Source organism: Hypanus sabinus, chromosome 4 (genome assembly GCF_030144855.1).
Source record: "Hypanus sabinus isolate sHypSab1 chromosome 4, sHypSab1.hap1, whole genome shotgun sequence".
Classification (NCBI taxonomy): domain Eukaryota; kingdom Metazoa; phylum Chordata; class Chondrichthyes; order Myliobatiformes; family Dasyatidae; genus Hypanus; species Hypanus sabinus.
Genome location: NC_082709.1, coordinates 76554539 through 76571388, shown reverse-complemented (window position 1 = coordinate 76571388; position 16850 = coordinate 76554539). Strand labels below are relative to the sequence as shown.

Genomic DNA, 16850 nt, shown 5'->3' with positions numbered 1-16850 from the left:
TTCTCATTATTTCTCTTGCTCGGCCATTTGAAAACTAAGTACGTAGGTGGGTCTGGTGCCAGATATATGCCAGACCAGATATGGATGACAGATTGCCTTCCCAGAATGAGATTAGTGGCCAGATGAGTTTTTAACTGGAAGGAGGAATGGAAGCAGGAAAAGGGCTGTAACCAGGAGACCATATACATCCAAGGTGGTTGAACAGAAATTATCATTCATGAATTTTGGAAACACCAGTTTGGAATTCCTGCATTTTTGTCACCATTAAGGTACAGCTTGAAGTTCAGAGAGGGTCAAGGCCCACTTTGCCAGTGGCTATGAAAATGACCGTGAAGAGAAATGTTTATATATCTGCTTCCCTTCAGACTGTTACTTGGCACATTGGTAACTTCTAGCAGCTTACAATAGACTGCTGTAGGAGGATATCAGTGAAATTTATTGCATTAATATATTTATTTCATTCCTTCTTTCCCATGAGATATTTGTGGAGTAAACATGAGAGTCAGTAACAACTATGAGGGCAACCATGGTGAAAGATGCCGTTGGCTTCCACCATATGCACTATGGATTCTACATACAGAACATTACAGCACAGTACAGGACCTTTTAACTCACTCTGAGATCCATCTAACCTCCTCCTCCTACATAACCCTCCATGTTTCTATCATCCATGTGTCTATCCAAGAGTTTCTTAAATGTCCACAATGTATCTGCCTCTAACACCACCTCTGCAAGGCGTTCCATGCATCCACCACTTTGTGTAAAAATAATGGCCTCATGCATTTACCATTTCTGCCCTGGAAAAAAATTCTCTGTCCATGCATTCCATCATCTTGCACACTTCTGTAAAATCACATCTATCCTGCTTTGCTCCAAAGAGAAAACCTTAGCTTGCTTAACCTTTTCTTGTAAGACAGGCTGTCTAATCCTGGCAAATCTCCTCTGCACCTTCTCTGAAGCTTTCACATCCTTCCTATAATCAGGCGACTAGAAATATTATCTCTGTACAGAGGTAGATGGAAAATACACCGACAGTAACCCACACTGCCCTGACTTCTCAATCACTTCATTCCACTTACATACCTTCTCTGAAATTGGCATTCTTTTGCTGGACGAGAGCCTGGAAATCCTTTGCTGGATTGAGGCTGCCAACCTATGACCCAGAAACAGATCAATTTAATTTAAGCATATAAATTAAAATGTATTGCACAGTAAAGTTTAGATAATGTTATCTATGTGGAAATCCCAGTAACTTCGCATCTGGTTTACCAAGGCTTCAGTTCCTCTGCTCCCTTTCAGCCCCCCAGTGTCCTGACTCCCTCACCCCCTTTAAACTTACCAAGTACTGTACATTGAGAAATTTACGATATTGTGTAACATGTAAAAGTTAACTGATAATATTTTGAGGTATTTATTGGAATTACATTCAATTGTTCAGAAAATCAGCCAGCCTGATATCTGCAAACTCCTGTGCATGACGAGTGATTACTGGAATTAGTCCCTCAATTTTAAGTACAAACTAGATGCAATCAGCCCAGTGAAATGTGCACAGTTAGCACAGGACTCACTATTCCGTTCACAGAAACAGGCAGTGCAGCTGTCTCATAGCTTCAGTGGTTCAGGCTTGATCCTGAACTTTGGAGCGGTCGGAGTGGAGTCTGGATGTTTTCCAAGCGATGTTTCCCTTCCCGTGTCATGACATGTTGGTTATTACAGAATGGTGTAAAAGCAATAGGATTATTGTAGTGAGTGATTTCAACTTTCTCAGTATTAACTGGGATGATCTTAGTGCAAGTAATTTAAATGGCTGGACTTCACTAAATGTGTCAAAGATGCAAGGAGAGAAGTTTAAAGAAGATGTACAAAGCAATTATTTTCAGACACAGGATGGAATTTACCTGGAACTTACTAAGATAGACAAGGCACCATTTTAGGCTGAGACCATTCATCAAGGATTCGGCCTGAAATGTTGAATGTTAATTGATTTCCATAGATGCTGTTTGACCCACTAAGTTCCTCCAGCAGTTTGTGTGTTGCTTTGGATTTGAAGCATTTGCAGAATCTCTTGTGCATTGAACAGGCAGCTCTGGGAATAGAGATGCAGATTATGTGCAGGCAGATGGGACTAGTTTAGACTGGCATCATGCTCGGCACAGACAGAAGGACTGAAATATCTGGTCAGTAGGAGTCCTATGAAAGGGAGCTGGCAAGAGTTCAGGGACACGTGTACTGCTAAGGACAAAAGGAAAAGATGGCAGGATGAGGAAACACTGGATGACAAAGGGGTTTGAAGGCTTAATCAGGAAAACAATGCAGCATATGACAGTTGCAGGCAACTACAATCATGCAAGTTCTTTGAGGAATATGGAAGGTGTAGCAGAATAGTTAAGGAGGAAATCAGGAGGGTATAAATAGATTATGAAATACCCTTGACATGCAAGATTAAGGAAAATCCTAATTCATTCTTTAAGTATATTAAGAAGAAAGGGTAGCTAGGGAAAAAGTGAGTTCCTTGAGGTATCAGAGATATAACTTGTGTGTGAAGCCAGGGGACGTGGTCTATCTCTATTCACATAGAAGAATAGTGTGATCAGGGAAAGGTACATTAATTACTTGGATCATATAAGTTTTAAGAAGATAAAGATGTTAAATGTCTTGAGAGATGTAACTGGATAAAATCCAAGGGCTGGATGAAATCTACCCCACAATGCAATTGAAAACAAGAAGATTGGTAGGGCCTCAGCAGAAAGTTTTGTGTCTTCATTAGCTACAGGTACCAGAAAACTAGAGAAAAGTGTAAACCATTTCTTTGCTTAAGAGTTAAGCTGGGTAATTACAGGCCAGCAGACTTTCATCAGTGATAGGGAAAGTATTGGAGACAATTCTCTGAGATAAGATTCATATGGATTTGGAAAGATAAGGATTAATAAAGGACAGTAAGCATGGCTTTGTGTGAGGGAAGTCTTGTCTCTCTATCTTGATTGAGTATTTTTGAGGCGATATCCAGCCAGCTCAAAAAAAACAGGGCAATAGATTCTGCATGGAGGTCGGTCACCAGTGGAATGCCTGTTCTGGGACCCTTACTCTTCATGATTTTTATAAATGACCTGGATGAGGAAGTGGAGGGATGGGTTAGTAAGCTTACTGATGACACAAAGGTTGGAGGTGTTGTGGACAGTGTGGAGGGCAGTCAGAGTTTACAGCGGGACATTGATATGATGCAAAACTGGGCTGAAAAGTGGCAGTTGGAGTTCAACCCAGATAATTGTGAAGTGGTTCATTTTGGTAGGTCAAATATGATGGCAGAATATAGTATTAATGGTTTGACTCTTGGCAGTGTGGAGGATCAGAGGGATCTTGGGGTCCGAGTCCATAGGACACTTAAAGCAGCTGCGCAGGTTGACTCTGTGGTTAAGAAGGCATATGGTGTATTGGCCTTTATCAATCGGGGAATTGAATTTAGTAGCCGAGAGGTAATGTTGCAGCTATATAGGACCCTGGCCAGACCCCACTTGGAGTACTGTGCTCAGTTCTGATCGCCTCACTACAGGAAGGATGTGGAAGCCATAGAAAGGGGGCAGAAGAGATTTACAAGGATGTTGCCTGGATTGGGGAGCATGCCTTATGAGAATAGGTTGAGTGAACTCGGCCTTTTCTCCTTGGAGTGAAGGAGGATGAGAGGTGACCTCATAGAGGTGCATAAGATGACGAGAGGCATTGATCATGTGGATGGTCAGAGGCTTTTTCCCAGGGCTGAAATGGTTGTCACAAGAGGACACAGGTTTAAGGTGCTGGGGAGTAGGTACAGAGGAGATGTCGGGGTAAGTTTTTTTACTCAGAGAGTGGTAAGTGCATGGAATGGGCTGCCAGCGACGGTGGTGGAGGCGGATAAGATAGGGTCTTCTAAGAGATTTTTAGATAGGTACATGGAGCTTAGTAAAATAGAGGGCTATAGGTAAGCTTAGTAATTTCTAAGGTAGGACCATGTTTGATGCAACTTTGCAGGCTGAAGGGCCTGTATTGTATTGTAGGTTTTCTATGTTTTTAGATACTATTTGAATGTACTTTGATAAGGTCTGGCTGGTTCAAATTGTCAAGGCTCGAGGGATTCAAGGCAAGCGAGCAAATATGATACAACATTGGTTCGATGATAGGGAACATAATGTGGTAGTGGAAGGCTGCTTTTCCAAAGGGGAGTATGTTACGAGTGGTGTACCACTTGTTTGTGATATGTACCAATGACTCAGATGTCAATGTGGGAGAATACACACATGGAGGAACTCAGAAAATCAGGCAGCATCTATAGAGGAGATTAAATAATTATTGTTTTGGGCCAAGACCCTTCATCAGGACTGGAAAGGAAGGGGCAGAGAAAGATAGAGGGTGTGGAAGGAGTATAAGCTGGCAGATGATAAGTGAGACAGGTGAGGTGGTGGGTAGGTGAGTGGGGAAGGGGAGTGAAGTAAGAAGCTGGTAGGCACAGGTGGAAGAGGTAAAGGGATCTCAAAGGAATATATTAAGAAAGGACAGTGGCCCATGGGAGAAAGAGATAGAGCAGGGGAACCAGAGGGAGATGAAGGGCAGTTGAGAAGGAACCACAATGGGGAATGGAAAAAGTGGGGGGGAGCGGGGTAGTTACTGGAAGTTAGAGAAATTGATTTTTAGACCATCAGGTTGGAGGCTATCTCGATGAAATACAAAGTGTTGCTCCTCCAACCTGAACCTGGCCCCACTGTGGCAGAAAAAGTGGTCATGGACTGACATCAGAATGAAAATGCTAAGATGAACTGAAATGGGTAGCCACCAGGAGATCTTGCCTTTTATGGCAAATGGAGTGAAGGTGCTTGACAAAGTGGTCCCCCAGCCTGCATCAGGTCTCACCAGTGGAATCAAAATCAGAATCAGATTTAGTATCATTGGCATATGTCATGAAATTTGTTGTTTTGCAGCAGCAGTAAATAATAGTAGACTATAAATTACAATAGGCACAGTATATATATAAAATGTATAATTAGTGCCAAAAAAAGGGAAAAATACTGAGGTAGTGTTCATAAATTCATTGCCCATTCAGAAATATGACTGCAGAAGGGAAGAAGCTGTTCCCCAAACGTTGAGAGTGTGTGTGTTTGTCTTCATGCTCCTGTACCACCTCCTTGATGATAGCAATGAGAAGAGGGCATGTCCTGGGTGATGGGGATCCTTAATGATGGATGCCATCTTTTTGATGCATTGTCTTTTGAAGACATCCTGGATGTTGGGGAGGCTAGTGCCCACGATGGAACTGGCTGAGGTTACAACTTTCTACAGCTTTTTCCAATCCTGTGCAGTGGGCTCTCCATAACAGTTGATGTTGAAACCAATTAGAAAGTGACAGATTGAAGATGCATCAGGAAGTGTTTGGGAAATGGAAGAAATACAGGTGAGGACAGCCCTGTTCTTTAAAAAAAGATGTTTGAGAATGGAAAGCCTCATCTTGAGTACAGATGTGATGGAGATGGAGGAACTGAGAGAAGGGAATTGCATTGTTATGTGACAGTGTGAGAGGAGGTTTAGACAAGCTCACTGAGTCAGTACATTTTAAAAATATGTCAGTGGATGATCAGCAGATACAGTAGATGACCTCGACAGACTCGCAGGTGAAGTTTTGCCTCATATGGATGGACTGAATAGTGGTGAGGAAGGAGCTGTAGGGGCTGGTGTACCATTTGCGATGTTTATAATGATAAGTGGAAGGAGGGAGATCAGAGAGAAGGGACTAGTGGATAAAGAAGTTGGGAGTAGAGTGACCTTTTCAGAAAGTGGGAGTGGGGTGGGAGGGAAAGATGTGCTTGGTGGTGGGATCCTGCTGGAGATTGTGGAAGTTATGGAGAAAGATGTGTTAGATAAAGAGACTCAAGAGGTGGTAGGTGAGGACATGGAGAACCCCATCCCTGTAATGGTGACAGGAGGAAGGGGTGAGTGCAGATGTGTGAGAAGTGGAGGAGATAAGGGTGGGGGCAGCCCTGTTCTTTAAAGAAACAGAAAACTCAGATGTTCTTCAATCTCTCACTACTGCAGCCAGAGGTTCCTACCTGCTTCAAAAAGGCGACGATCAGCGCTCAATGACTTATCGCCTGGAGGGAATCACATCTACTGTGATGAAGTGCTTCGAGAGTTGGGTCATGGCTAAAATCAACTCCTGCCTAAGCAGGGAATTGGACCGAGTGCAGATGTGTGAGAAGTGGAGGAGATATGGGTGGGGGCAGCCCTGTTCTTTAAAGAAACAGAAAACTCAGATGTTCTTCAATCTCTCACTACTGCAGCCAGAGGTTCCTACCTGCTTCAAAAAGGCGACGATCAGCGCTCAATGACTTATCGCCTGGAGGGAATCACATCTACTGCGATGAAGTGCTTCGAGAGTTGGGTCATGGCTAAAATCAACTCCTGCCTAAGCAGGGAATTGGACCCATCGCAATTTGCCTATCACCACAACAGGTTCACAGTGGGTGCAATCTCACTGGCCTTGGATCACTTGGACAATAGTAATACATATGTCAGGCTGCTGTTTATTGATTAGGGCTCTGTTTATTGATCATATCTTCAGTTCTAATCAACAAGACCCAAAACCCGGGCCTTTGTACCTCCATCTGCAACTGGATCCTTGACTTCCTCACCGAGAGATGACAGTCTGTGTGGATTGGAGATGTGCCTAAGCATAGCACAGCTCTAACACCATCTATAAATTTGTTGATGACACAACTATTCTTGGCAGAACTTCAGATGGTGATGAGGAGACATATGAGACACTTGGCTGCAGCAACAACCTTGCACTCAACGGCAGTAAGACCAAGGAATTGGTTGTGTGCTTCAGGAAGAGTAAGTTGGGGGAACACATACCACTCCTCATCAAGGGATCAGAAGTGGAAAGGGTGAGCAGTTGGAAGTTCCTGGGTGTCATCATCTCTGAACATTCATCCTGGGCCCAACATATTGATGCACTTACAAAAAGGCACAACAGCGGCTATACTTCATTAGGAGTCTGAGGAGAATTGGTATGTCACTAAAGACTCTAGCAAATTTCTACAGATGTACTGGGGAGAGCATCCTAACTTGTTGCGTCACTCTGGTATAGAGGGGCCCCAGCACAGGACCCGAAAAAGCTGCAAAAAGTTGTAAATTCAGTCACCTTCATAATGGACAATGGCCACCCCAGCAGTGCGGACACCTTCAAAAGGCGATGCCTCAAAAAGGTAGCATCCATCATTAAGGATCCCATCACCTAAGATATGACCTCTTCTCATAGCTACAATCAAGGTGGTGGTACAGGAGCCTAAAAATGCATGCTCAATGTTTCAGGAACAGCTTCTTCCTCTCCGTCATTAGCCATCAGGTTTCTGAATGGACATGTCCTACCTTTTTCCCCCTTTCTTTTTGCAGTAAGCGTGTTTTAATATGAGAGAGAGGGAGAGAGGGGGGGGAAGGGAGAGAGAGAGAAGGGAGAGAGAGAGGGGGAGAGAAGGGAGAGAGAGAGGGGGAGAGAAGGGAGAGAGAGAGGGGGAGAGAGAGAGAGGGGGAGAGAGAGAGAGAGGGGGAGAGAGAGAGAGAGAGGGGAGAGAGAGAGAGGGGGAGAGAGAGAGGGGGAGAGAGAGAGGGGGAGAGAGAGAGAGGGGGAGAGAGAGAGAGGGGGAGAGAGAGAGAGAGAGAGGGGGAGAGAGAGAGAGGGGGAGAGAGAGAGAGGGGGAGAGAGAGAGAGGGGGAGAGAAGGGAGAGAGAGAGGGGAGAGAGAGAGAGAGAGAGAGGGGGAGAGATTTTTATTCTGGTGAATTGGTTTATCATGGCAGCCATTTATTTGAAACCACTCTTAAAGAGCAAAAACTAAAATTGAGAAAGCTGCTGGGATTCCCTTCATTTACTTAGGAAAATATGCCGCTTAATATTGCCGAAGTTTCTAACTAGCACCAGACGCATGCACTTCCGTATCTGCTAAACACTACACTGTCCTTTAGGGTCATTAAACACTATAGCATCAGTTGTGTGTGTCTTTGTTCAAAATGCAGTGTTGTTGTCAATGCAGTTGGTGGGAAGAAGCAGTAAGACAATACAGAACTTTTGCTCAATGCAGTTTCAAAGATTCAGGCTTGGAGATGCCAGAAATGGCCAGGAGTTAAAATGGAATGTCTTCATTATTTCAACAAGTTAGGAATTACGAAGGTACTGACAATCATTTTGAATGCTACAATGAAAATAAAGATTTGGAGGATGAAGACAGCCCATAATCTGTACTAGATGTCTGTCTGTGCTGATTTTGGTCATTTATAGTCAATCAAGAGAACAGAGCAGATGAATTCCTTCATTGATAACCATTAGGAACTAATAAACAATTTTATAGTACTGTAGAGGTGTTGGTAATGTTCTAATTTGTTCTGTGTTTCATTTAAATACATAAATTGTTCCACAGTTAAATGGTAGTTTGTCTTCTTTAATACCTTTTTAATTACTTGCATGAAACTTTGGCTAATTAGGGCAGCCGCTAAATTGGGCCAAGATGTACTGATCTCGATGTGTCCCAATTAGCCAGAATCCACTGTACATCTTACTGTAATTTATAGTTTTTATTATTATGTATTGCAAAGTTCTGCTGCCGCAAAACATCAAATTTCACAACAAATGCCAGTGATGTTAAACCTGATTCTGATTCTAGAATGAAAAGTCTCATCCTGAGAACAGATGTGGTGGAGAAGGAGGAACTGAGAGAGGTGTTATGAATGTACCACAGCTCTGAGGGGCCGAAGGGTGCAGAGTAGCCCCCTCCTTTGTGAGAATCGCAAGAGCATTATTGGATTGGGTCAGAGGACCCAGGAAATGAGAGAGAGAGACATGGCCATTGTATCCTGGAGACAACGTTTGTGGATTGGGGACAATGCTACGTGCAAGCCCTCGGGCAAAGTGGGCTGGTTGAGAGAGAGATTGCATCACCCCAACCTGATTGACATCTACTACCCTGCGAGTTAGGATAAAAGAGGGGCTGTAAGAAACACTAGCGATCCCGTAATAGCGGGAAGCCATTTGAAGGAAGCCATGTGCGTTCGGTTCCCTTGCCTGGGGGCTGGTGGCTGGTACCACGGAAAACGACTTGGAACTAACAACGGGGAACCAACTCCCCCGACTCAACAGATTGGCCTCAGAAAAGACCAGGGCAAGTTTAAAACCGTCTCTCTTAAACCCAAAGAGCTGCAGCTTGAAAGGACAGTGACTTTTATCTTTCCATTGGACAATACAATATCCCCTAGACAAACGATAGAGCTATTGCTTAATTGATGATTATTATTATACCCGCGTTTTTAGATTGAGTATTGATGACGTATATTATCTGAATGTATTAATCTAATTTTGTACCCCTTTATAAATAAAGACTTTTAAAAATAGTACCATCAGACTTCAACGGACCTCTCTATCTTTGCTGGTAAGTGATCCAGTTACGGGAATTTCGTAACAGAGGGAATAGTATTTTTACAAGAGAGACGTGGGAAGAAGTTACAGAGTATAGAACAGACCCTTTGGGCCCACAATGTTGTGCTGAAATAATTAAATTAGTAATCAAATGGCCAACTAAACTAATTCCTTTTGCTTACACAATGTCCATATCCTTCTATAACCCTCACATTCATGTGCCTAACTGGATGCCCCTTAAAGGTCTCTAATATACTCTACCACCAGCCGAGGCAGCATATTCCAGCCACTCATCGCTCTTTGTGTAAAAAAAGAAAAAATAACGGTCCTCACATTTACTTTGAACTTAACCCCTGCAGCTCATATGTATGCCCTCTTGTATTAGACACTTCAGCTGTCAGAAAAAGATACTGTCTACTCTATCTATGTCTCTCATAATCTTATAAACCTCTATCAGAGCTCCCCTTAGCTTCTGCTGCTCCAGAGAAAATAACCCAGGTTTGTACATCCTCTCATTATAGCACATGCCCTCTAATCCAGACAGCATCTTCATAAACCTGTTCTGCACCCTCTCCAAAGCCTTGACATGGTTGCGAGGGCAACCAGACCTCATTATAATATTCCTGTTGTGGCCTAACTGGAGTTTTATAAAGCTGCAACATAGCTTCCTGACTTTTGAATTCATCGATTTGATTATTAAAGGCAAGCATGCCATCTGCCTTCTTCCCCACTCTATCAACCTGTGTAGCCACTCTCAGGGAACTATGAACTTGGGACCTCAGGGTCAGTCTGCTTATCAGCACTGTTAAGGGTCTTGCCTTTCACAGTGTACTGCCTCTTTACATTTGACCTACTAAGGTGCAACACTTCATATTTGGTCAGGTTAAACTCTATCTGCCAATTCTCCACCCATACCTGCAACTGATTTATATCCCTTTACCAATCTTCTACACCATCCAAAATACCACTAACCTATTTAACATCTGCAAACTTACTAACCCACTCATCTACATTCTCAATCATGTCATTTATATACATCACAAACAGCAGAGGTCCCAGCACAGTTCCCTATAGAGCACCAGTATTCACAGATCTCCAGCTGCAATAAGTCCCTGCGACCACTACCTTCTGTCTTCTATGAACAAGCCTGTTCTGAATCCAAATGGCCATTTCACCATGGATTTCATGGCTATTAATCTTCCGGATGAGCCTCCCATGAGGGACCTTGTCAAAAGCCTTACTAAAATCCACATAGACACCAGCCACAGCTCTACCTTCATCAATCACCCTCATCACCTTGTCAAAAAAACTCAGTCAAGTTGGTAAGACACGACTTGACCTGCACAAAGCCATTTTGGGTCTCCCTCTTAGGCCATGGTTTTCCAAATGCTCATAAATCCTATCCAGTAACTTCCCTACTACCGAAGTGAGACTCACTGATGTGAGTATAGTCTAGCTAACCGTGAAATTCAGTCACCTTATAAATGATATCACTAGACAGTTGGTCTCTAAAGATGGAGAAAGGAGAGAGAGGTGTAAGAGATGAATCAAGCAAATTTGAGAGCAGGTTAGAAGTTGCAGACAAAGCTCAAGAAGTTGATGAACTCAGCATGAGTGCATGCAATCGCTAATATAGGAGAGAAAAAGTTGTGGAGTGTTAGAAGTGAAAACTTGAAACATGGACTGTTCCACATAGCTGATGAAAAGGCAGGCATAGCTCAGGCTCATGCTGGTGCTTATGGCTACATCTTTGGTCTGAAGGGACAGAAAGAGAAATTGTTGAGAGTGAGAACCAGTTCCACCAGTGAATCCACTAAACTAGCTCTCCATAGTTTCCATGGGGTCTAAACTTCCAGACATTCCTACCACGTGGGACCTTCTCAAAGGACTTGCTAACGTTCAGATAGATAACATCCACTGCACTACCCTCATCTACCCGTTTGGATACTTCTAAAGCTCTCAAACAGAACAACACTAACCATCTATGAGGGCAACTTCAGATGTGATTAAGATATCTATATAAAGGTGTATTGTATAAAGAGGTAGGGAGTCCAAAATTAGGGGGCATAGATTGAGAATAAGAGGAGAAAGATTTGGTAATAAATACAGTGGTATGTAGATCACATGAGCTGGTTAAGGCAGGTGTAATGTAATCAGTTAATCCCCATTGGAGTGGAGGAGACTGAGCAATATGAGCTGAACATATGAACTTGGGATGAGGGAGGAGGACAATATGTTTGGCATGGGCTCAAGGGCTTGTATATGGGCATTCCTCTGTTGCTCTATATAGTGATGGCAAATCTTGAAGTGTAAAGGATTCAGTCAGTACTCACCACTGTCACAGTGCCTTCAGCCAGTGCGACAATGTTGAAATCATCATCAGACCTTGCCCTCTTGACATCTGGTTCCTCTGGTTCACTATAGGAGAATCAAATCCTTTCATTAGTTAAATTGTGCATCCAACCAAGCCTTTTGGTGTGTGTCTGCAAGATTAGTTTTATTTGTTTTGGGGCATGAAGGAAGATCAAACAAGAAAGAGAGTGGTATTAAGATGGTTGTCTCTCTAACAGCAGGCTTGTGACTAATAGTGTACCACAATGATCAATGCTGGGTGTGTTGTTGTTTATCATCAATATTAAATATTTAGAACATCTAAGCACAGAAGCATACCCTCAACCCATCTAGTCCCTGCTGAACTACTAATCTGCCTTATCCCATTGACCTGCGCCTATTGGAGAATAACAGTTGCATTGTTTGCTGTGTAACCAAAACTATGTAGTCAGCTTTGAGTTTGCTATTTGCTATGCATGTATCCAATTTAGTAGGGGAATGAAATCTTAAGAATGTAGAAGATAAAGGGGTGTTAATGAGAGGTAGCTAAGAGATGTAGATTAGAACATGATTAAGTCAATGGGTAGAAACAATAGTGGCGGATGTACTTGTGATACGCAACTGTAGACCGATTGGATATGCTAATGCAAATAAACCAGGAGATTGCTATAAAAAATTCTATCCGATCGTGGGCAATCAGCGACGAGCTCAATGACTGTCTCAGCTTTGATTTGCAAATTAAAGTATAATACTTCTTGAAGAATCTTCTGCGTCCCCTGGTCGTTTGTGGGGCACGAGAAACCACGACACACCCAACCCACAGCCCTCCGTACCTCTCTCATCCATGTACTTACCCAAGTTTATCTTAAATGTTGAAATCAATCCTGCATTCACCATTTCTGTTTGCAGCTCATTCCACAATCTGAGTGAAGAAATCCCCCATGTTCCCCTTAAACACTCTTAACCCATGATCTCTAGTTCTATTCTCATCCGACCTCAGTGGAAAAAGCCTGCTTGCATTTACCCTATCTATACACCTCATAATTTTGTATACCTCTCAAATCTCCCCTTATTCTCATATGCGCTAGGAAATAAGGTCCTAACCTATTCAACCATTTCCTCAACTCAGACCCTCAAGTCCTGGCAACATTATAATTTTTCTCTGCAGTCTTTCAATCTTACTGATATTTTTCCTTTAGGCAGGTGACCAGAACTGCACACAGTAGTCCAAATTAGGCATCACCATTTCTTATACAACTTCAACATAACCTCCCAACTCCTGTACTCAATACTTTGATTTATAAAGGCCAATATGCCAAAAATTCACATTACAACCCTTTCTACTTGTGATGCCATATTCAAAGAATTACCCAGATCCCTCTGTTCTACCGCACACCTCAGTGTGCTATTGCACACCATGTAAGTCCTACCCTGGTTTGTCCTCGAAAAGTGTAACACCTCGCATTTGTCTCCGTTAAACACCACCTGCCATTTTCAGCCCATTTTTCCAGCTGGTCCAGATACTGCTGCAAGTTCTTGCTATCCTCTATGTCCCCAATCTTTGTGTCATCTGTAACTTTGCTGATACGGTTGACCACATTTTCATCCAGATCATTGATATAAATGATAAACAACAACAAGCCCAATCCCAATGGCACATCACTAGACACAGGCCTTAGGTCAGAAAGGCAATCACCTACCACTTTCTGTCTTCTCCTCTAAAGCCAAATATCTAATCCAATTTACTACCTCATCCTGAATGCCAAGCAACTGAACCTTTACGACCCACATTCCATGAAGGACATCATCAAAGGCCTTGCTAAGGTCCATGTAGACAACATCCACTAACCCTGGCTTCATCAGCTTTCCTGGTAACTTCCTCGAAAAACACTATGAGATTAGTTAAACGCAACCTACCATGCACAAAACCACGTTGACTATTCCTAATCATCTATCCAAATACTTACATATCTAGTACCTTAGGATACCTTCCAATTACTTATCCACTACTGATGTCAGGCTCTCTGGCCTATAAATTCCAGCTTCTTTTTAGAGCCTTTCTTAAGCAATGGAACAACACTAGCTATCCTCCAATTCCTCAGCACCTCACCTATTGCTGAGGATATCTTAAATATCTCTGCTAGGGACACTGCAAATTCAATACTAGCCACCCACCAGGTCCAAAGGAACACTTTGTCTGCGGATTTACTCACCCTAATTTGCCACAAGACAACAAACGTCTTCCTCCGTCAAAGTTGGGAACTGAATAGTTGAACATGGTGGGAATAGTGTTCTGAGTTGTGCATATTTCAATGCAATGAGTATTGTAAGAAAGGCAATTGAGTATAGGGCATGGATCAGGATTTGGAATTGTAACGCCGCTGTCTGGGAAAAGGCTCCGAAGCATTCGGGCTCTCACGACCAGACTGTGTAACAGTTTCTTCTCCCAAGCTATCAGACTCAATACCCGAAGCCTGGACTGACACCTTGCCCTACTGTCCTGTTTATTATTTATTGTAAACGCCTGCACTGCTGTTTTTGTGCACTTTATGCAGTCCTGTGTAGGTCTGTAGTCTGGTGTAGCTTTCTCTGTGTTTTTTTTTAATTATGTAGTTCAGTCTAGTTTTTGTACTGTGTCATGTAACACCATGGTCCTGAAAAACTTCTCATTTTTACTATGCACTGTACCAGCAGTTATGGTCGAAATGACAATAAAAGTGACTTGACTTGACTTGTAGCCATAGGTGAAACTTGGTTGTAGGAGAGGCAGAACTGACAGCTCAATGATCCAGGGTTCCATTGCTTTAAACATGATGGAATGGTAGGGATTACATGGGGGAGGGTGTGTGGGTGGTATTACTTGTCATATTAAATGTCATGGCAGTGCTCAGGACAGACTGGTGAGCAAATCTACTGAGAATTGAGGAATAAGAAAGGGAGGACCTCATTAATGAAATTATATTATACACACCCAACAATATGCTTGGCTTAGAGGAGCAAATTTGTAGATCGCAGACTGTTGCAAACAAAAATAAGGTTGTGATAGGTGGTGGTTTTAACTTCCTGTATATTGACTGGGAGTCCCATCCCTTAAAAGGGCTGGATGGGATAGTTTGTCAACTGTATTCAAGAAAGTTTCCTTAATCAGTTAATGGAGGTCCCAGCTAGTGTGTGATACTAGCTCCCCTGTTAGGGAATGAGGCAGGGCAAGTGACAGAAGATTGTGTAGGGGAACAGTTTACATCTAGTGATCATGGTGCCATTAGTTTCAAGGTAATTATGGAAAAGGACAGGTTTGGGTTGAGATTCTAAATTGGAGAAAGGCCATTTTTGATGGTATCAGAAAGGATCTTGCAAGTGTGGATTGGGACATGTTGTTTTCTGGCAAGGATATAATTTGTAAGTGAAATTTTGAGAATACAGAGTCTGTATGTTCCTGTCTGAATAAAAGGCAAGAATAACGGGTTTAGGGACCTAGATTATTGAGGTTCTGTTTAAGAAAAAGGAGGTGCATAGCTGGTATAGGCAGGCAGGAACAAATGAGGTACCTAAGGAGTATAAGAAATGCAAGAGAATACTCAAGGAAATCAGGAGAGCTTAAAGAATGTGGCTCTACAGATATATTAAGAGCAATAGGATAGCAAAGGACAAAAATTAGTCCTCTGGAAGATTAGATTGGTCATCTACGCATGGAGCCGATAAAGATGAGGAAGATCTGAAATAGATTTTTTTCATCTCTATTTACTTGGGAGGTGGACACAGAATCTACAGAAGTGAGGCAAAGCAGTAAGGTCATGCACTGTATACATATTAAAAAGGATGAGATGCTTGTGTCGAGGCAAATTAGGACAAATGAATCCGCAGGGCCTTACAAGATGTTCTCTTGGATTCTCTGGGAGGCTAGTGCAGAAACTGCAGGGGCCCTAGCAGAGATATTTAAAACGCCCTTAGCCACGGGTAAGGTGACTGACGGTTGAAGGATGACTAATGTTGTTCAATTGTTTAAAAAAGGCTGTTAATGGGATTATATTATAGACCACCTAACAGTTCACAGGATTTAGAGAACATTTGTAGAGAGATTGCAGATTGTTGCAAGGAACATAATGTTGTGGTTGTAGGTGATTTTAACTTTCACATATTGACTGGCTTCTACAGATATATTAAGAGCTGAAGGATAGCAGGGGACAAAGTTGTTCCTATGGAAGATCACAATGGAAATCTATGCATGGAGCTAAAAAAAGATGGGGTACGATTTTAAATGAAATTCCTGCATCTGTATTTACTCAGGAAAATGACACAGAGTCTATAGATGTGAGGAACTTAGCAGCATGGACTTTACACAGATTATAGAGAGGTGGTGTTTGTGGTTTTGAGGCAAATTAGGATGGATAAATCTCCAGGACCTGACAAGCTGTTCCCTCGGAGCCTGTAGGAGGTTAGTACAGAAATTGATGGGGCTCCAGCATAGATATTTAAAATATCCTTAGCAACAGGTGAGGTGCTGGAGGGTTTTAGGATAGCTAACATTATTCCAGTGTTAAGAAAGTCTCTAAGGATAAGCCAGGAAATTTTAGGCCAGTGAACCTAACACCAGTAGTGGGAAAGCTATTGAAAGGTATTCTAAGGGACCGGGTATATATTTGGATAAATAGGGACTGATTAGGGATAGTTAACATGGGTTTGTGAGAGATAGGGCACTTTGAATCCATGGTAACTTGGTAAGACTGGATTGAGAACTGGCTTGGCCGTGTTAGATGGAGTGTAGTGGAAGCTTGAGTGGAGGTCTGTGAGCAGTGGTGCTCTGCTGGGACCTCTGTTTGAGGTATACACATGCTCTGGATAAAATGCAGGTGGGCTGAGTATGTCTAGACAATGCCAGGTTTGTAGAGTTGTAATTAAAGAGGAAGCTTGTCAAATGATTCAGTGTAGTTCACACCACATGAAAACGTGGGCAGAGAAAAGGCAGATGAAGCCTAATCCATACAAATAAGGGGTGTTGCACTTTGAGAGGAAATGTACAGGAAATAGGGACGACCCTTATGACATTAATCCACAGAGGGTTCTTGGGTGGCAAGCCCACAGCTCCCTGA

At 42.6% G+C, this 16850-nt stretch overlaps 1 protein-coding gene across 2 annotated transcripts in view; it reads right to left on the bottom strand.

Annotated features, from left to right (window-relative positions):
- xrcc5 (X-ray repair complementing defective repair in Chinese hamster cells 5) overlaps positions 1–16850 on the bottom strand; it is a 127969-nt gene that overhangs the window by 11938 nt on the left and 99181 nt on the right. For both annotated transcript variants that reach the window (XM_059967447.1, XM_059967448.1), the window contains exons 15-16: positions 11763–11847; positions 1084–1153 (exon numbers count right to left, since the gene is read on the bottom strand). In XM_059967447.1, coding sequence (XP_059823430.1) covers positions 1084–1153; positions 11763–11847 — 155 coding nt within the window. The remainder of the gene's footprint in view (positions 1–1083; positions 1154–11762; positions 11848–16850) is intronic.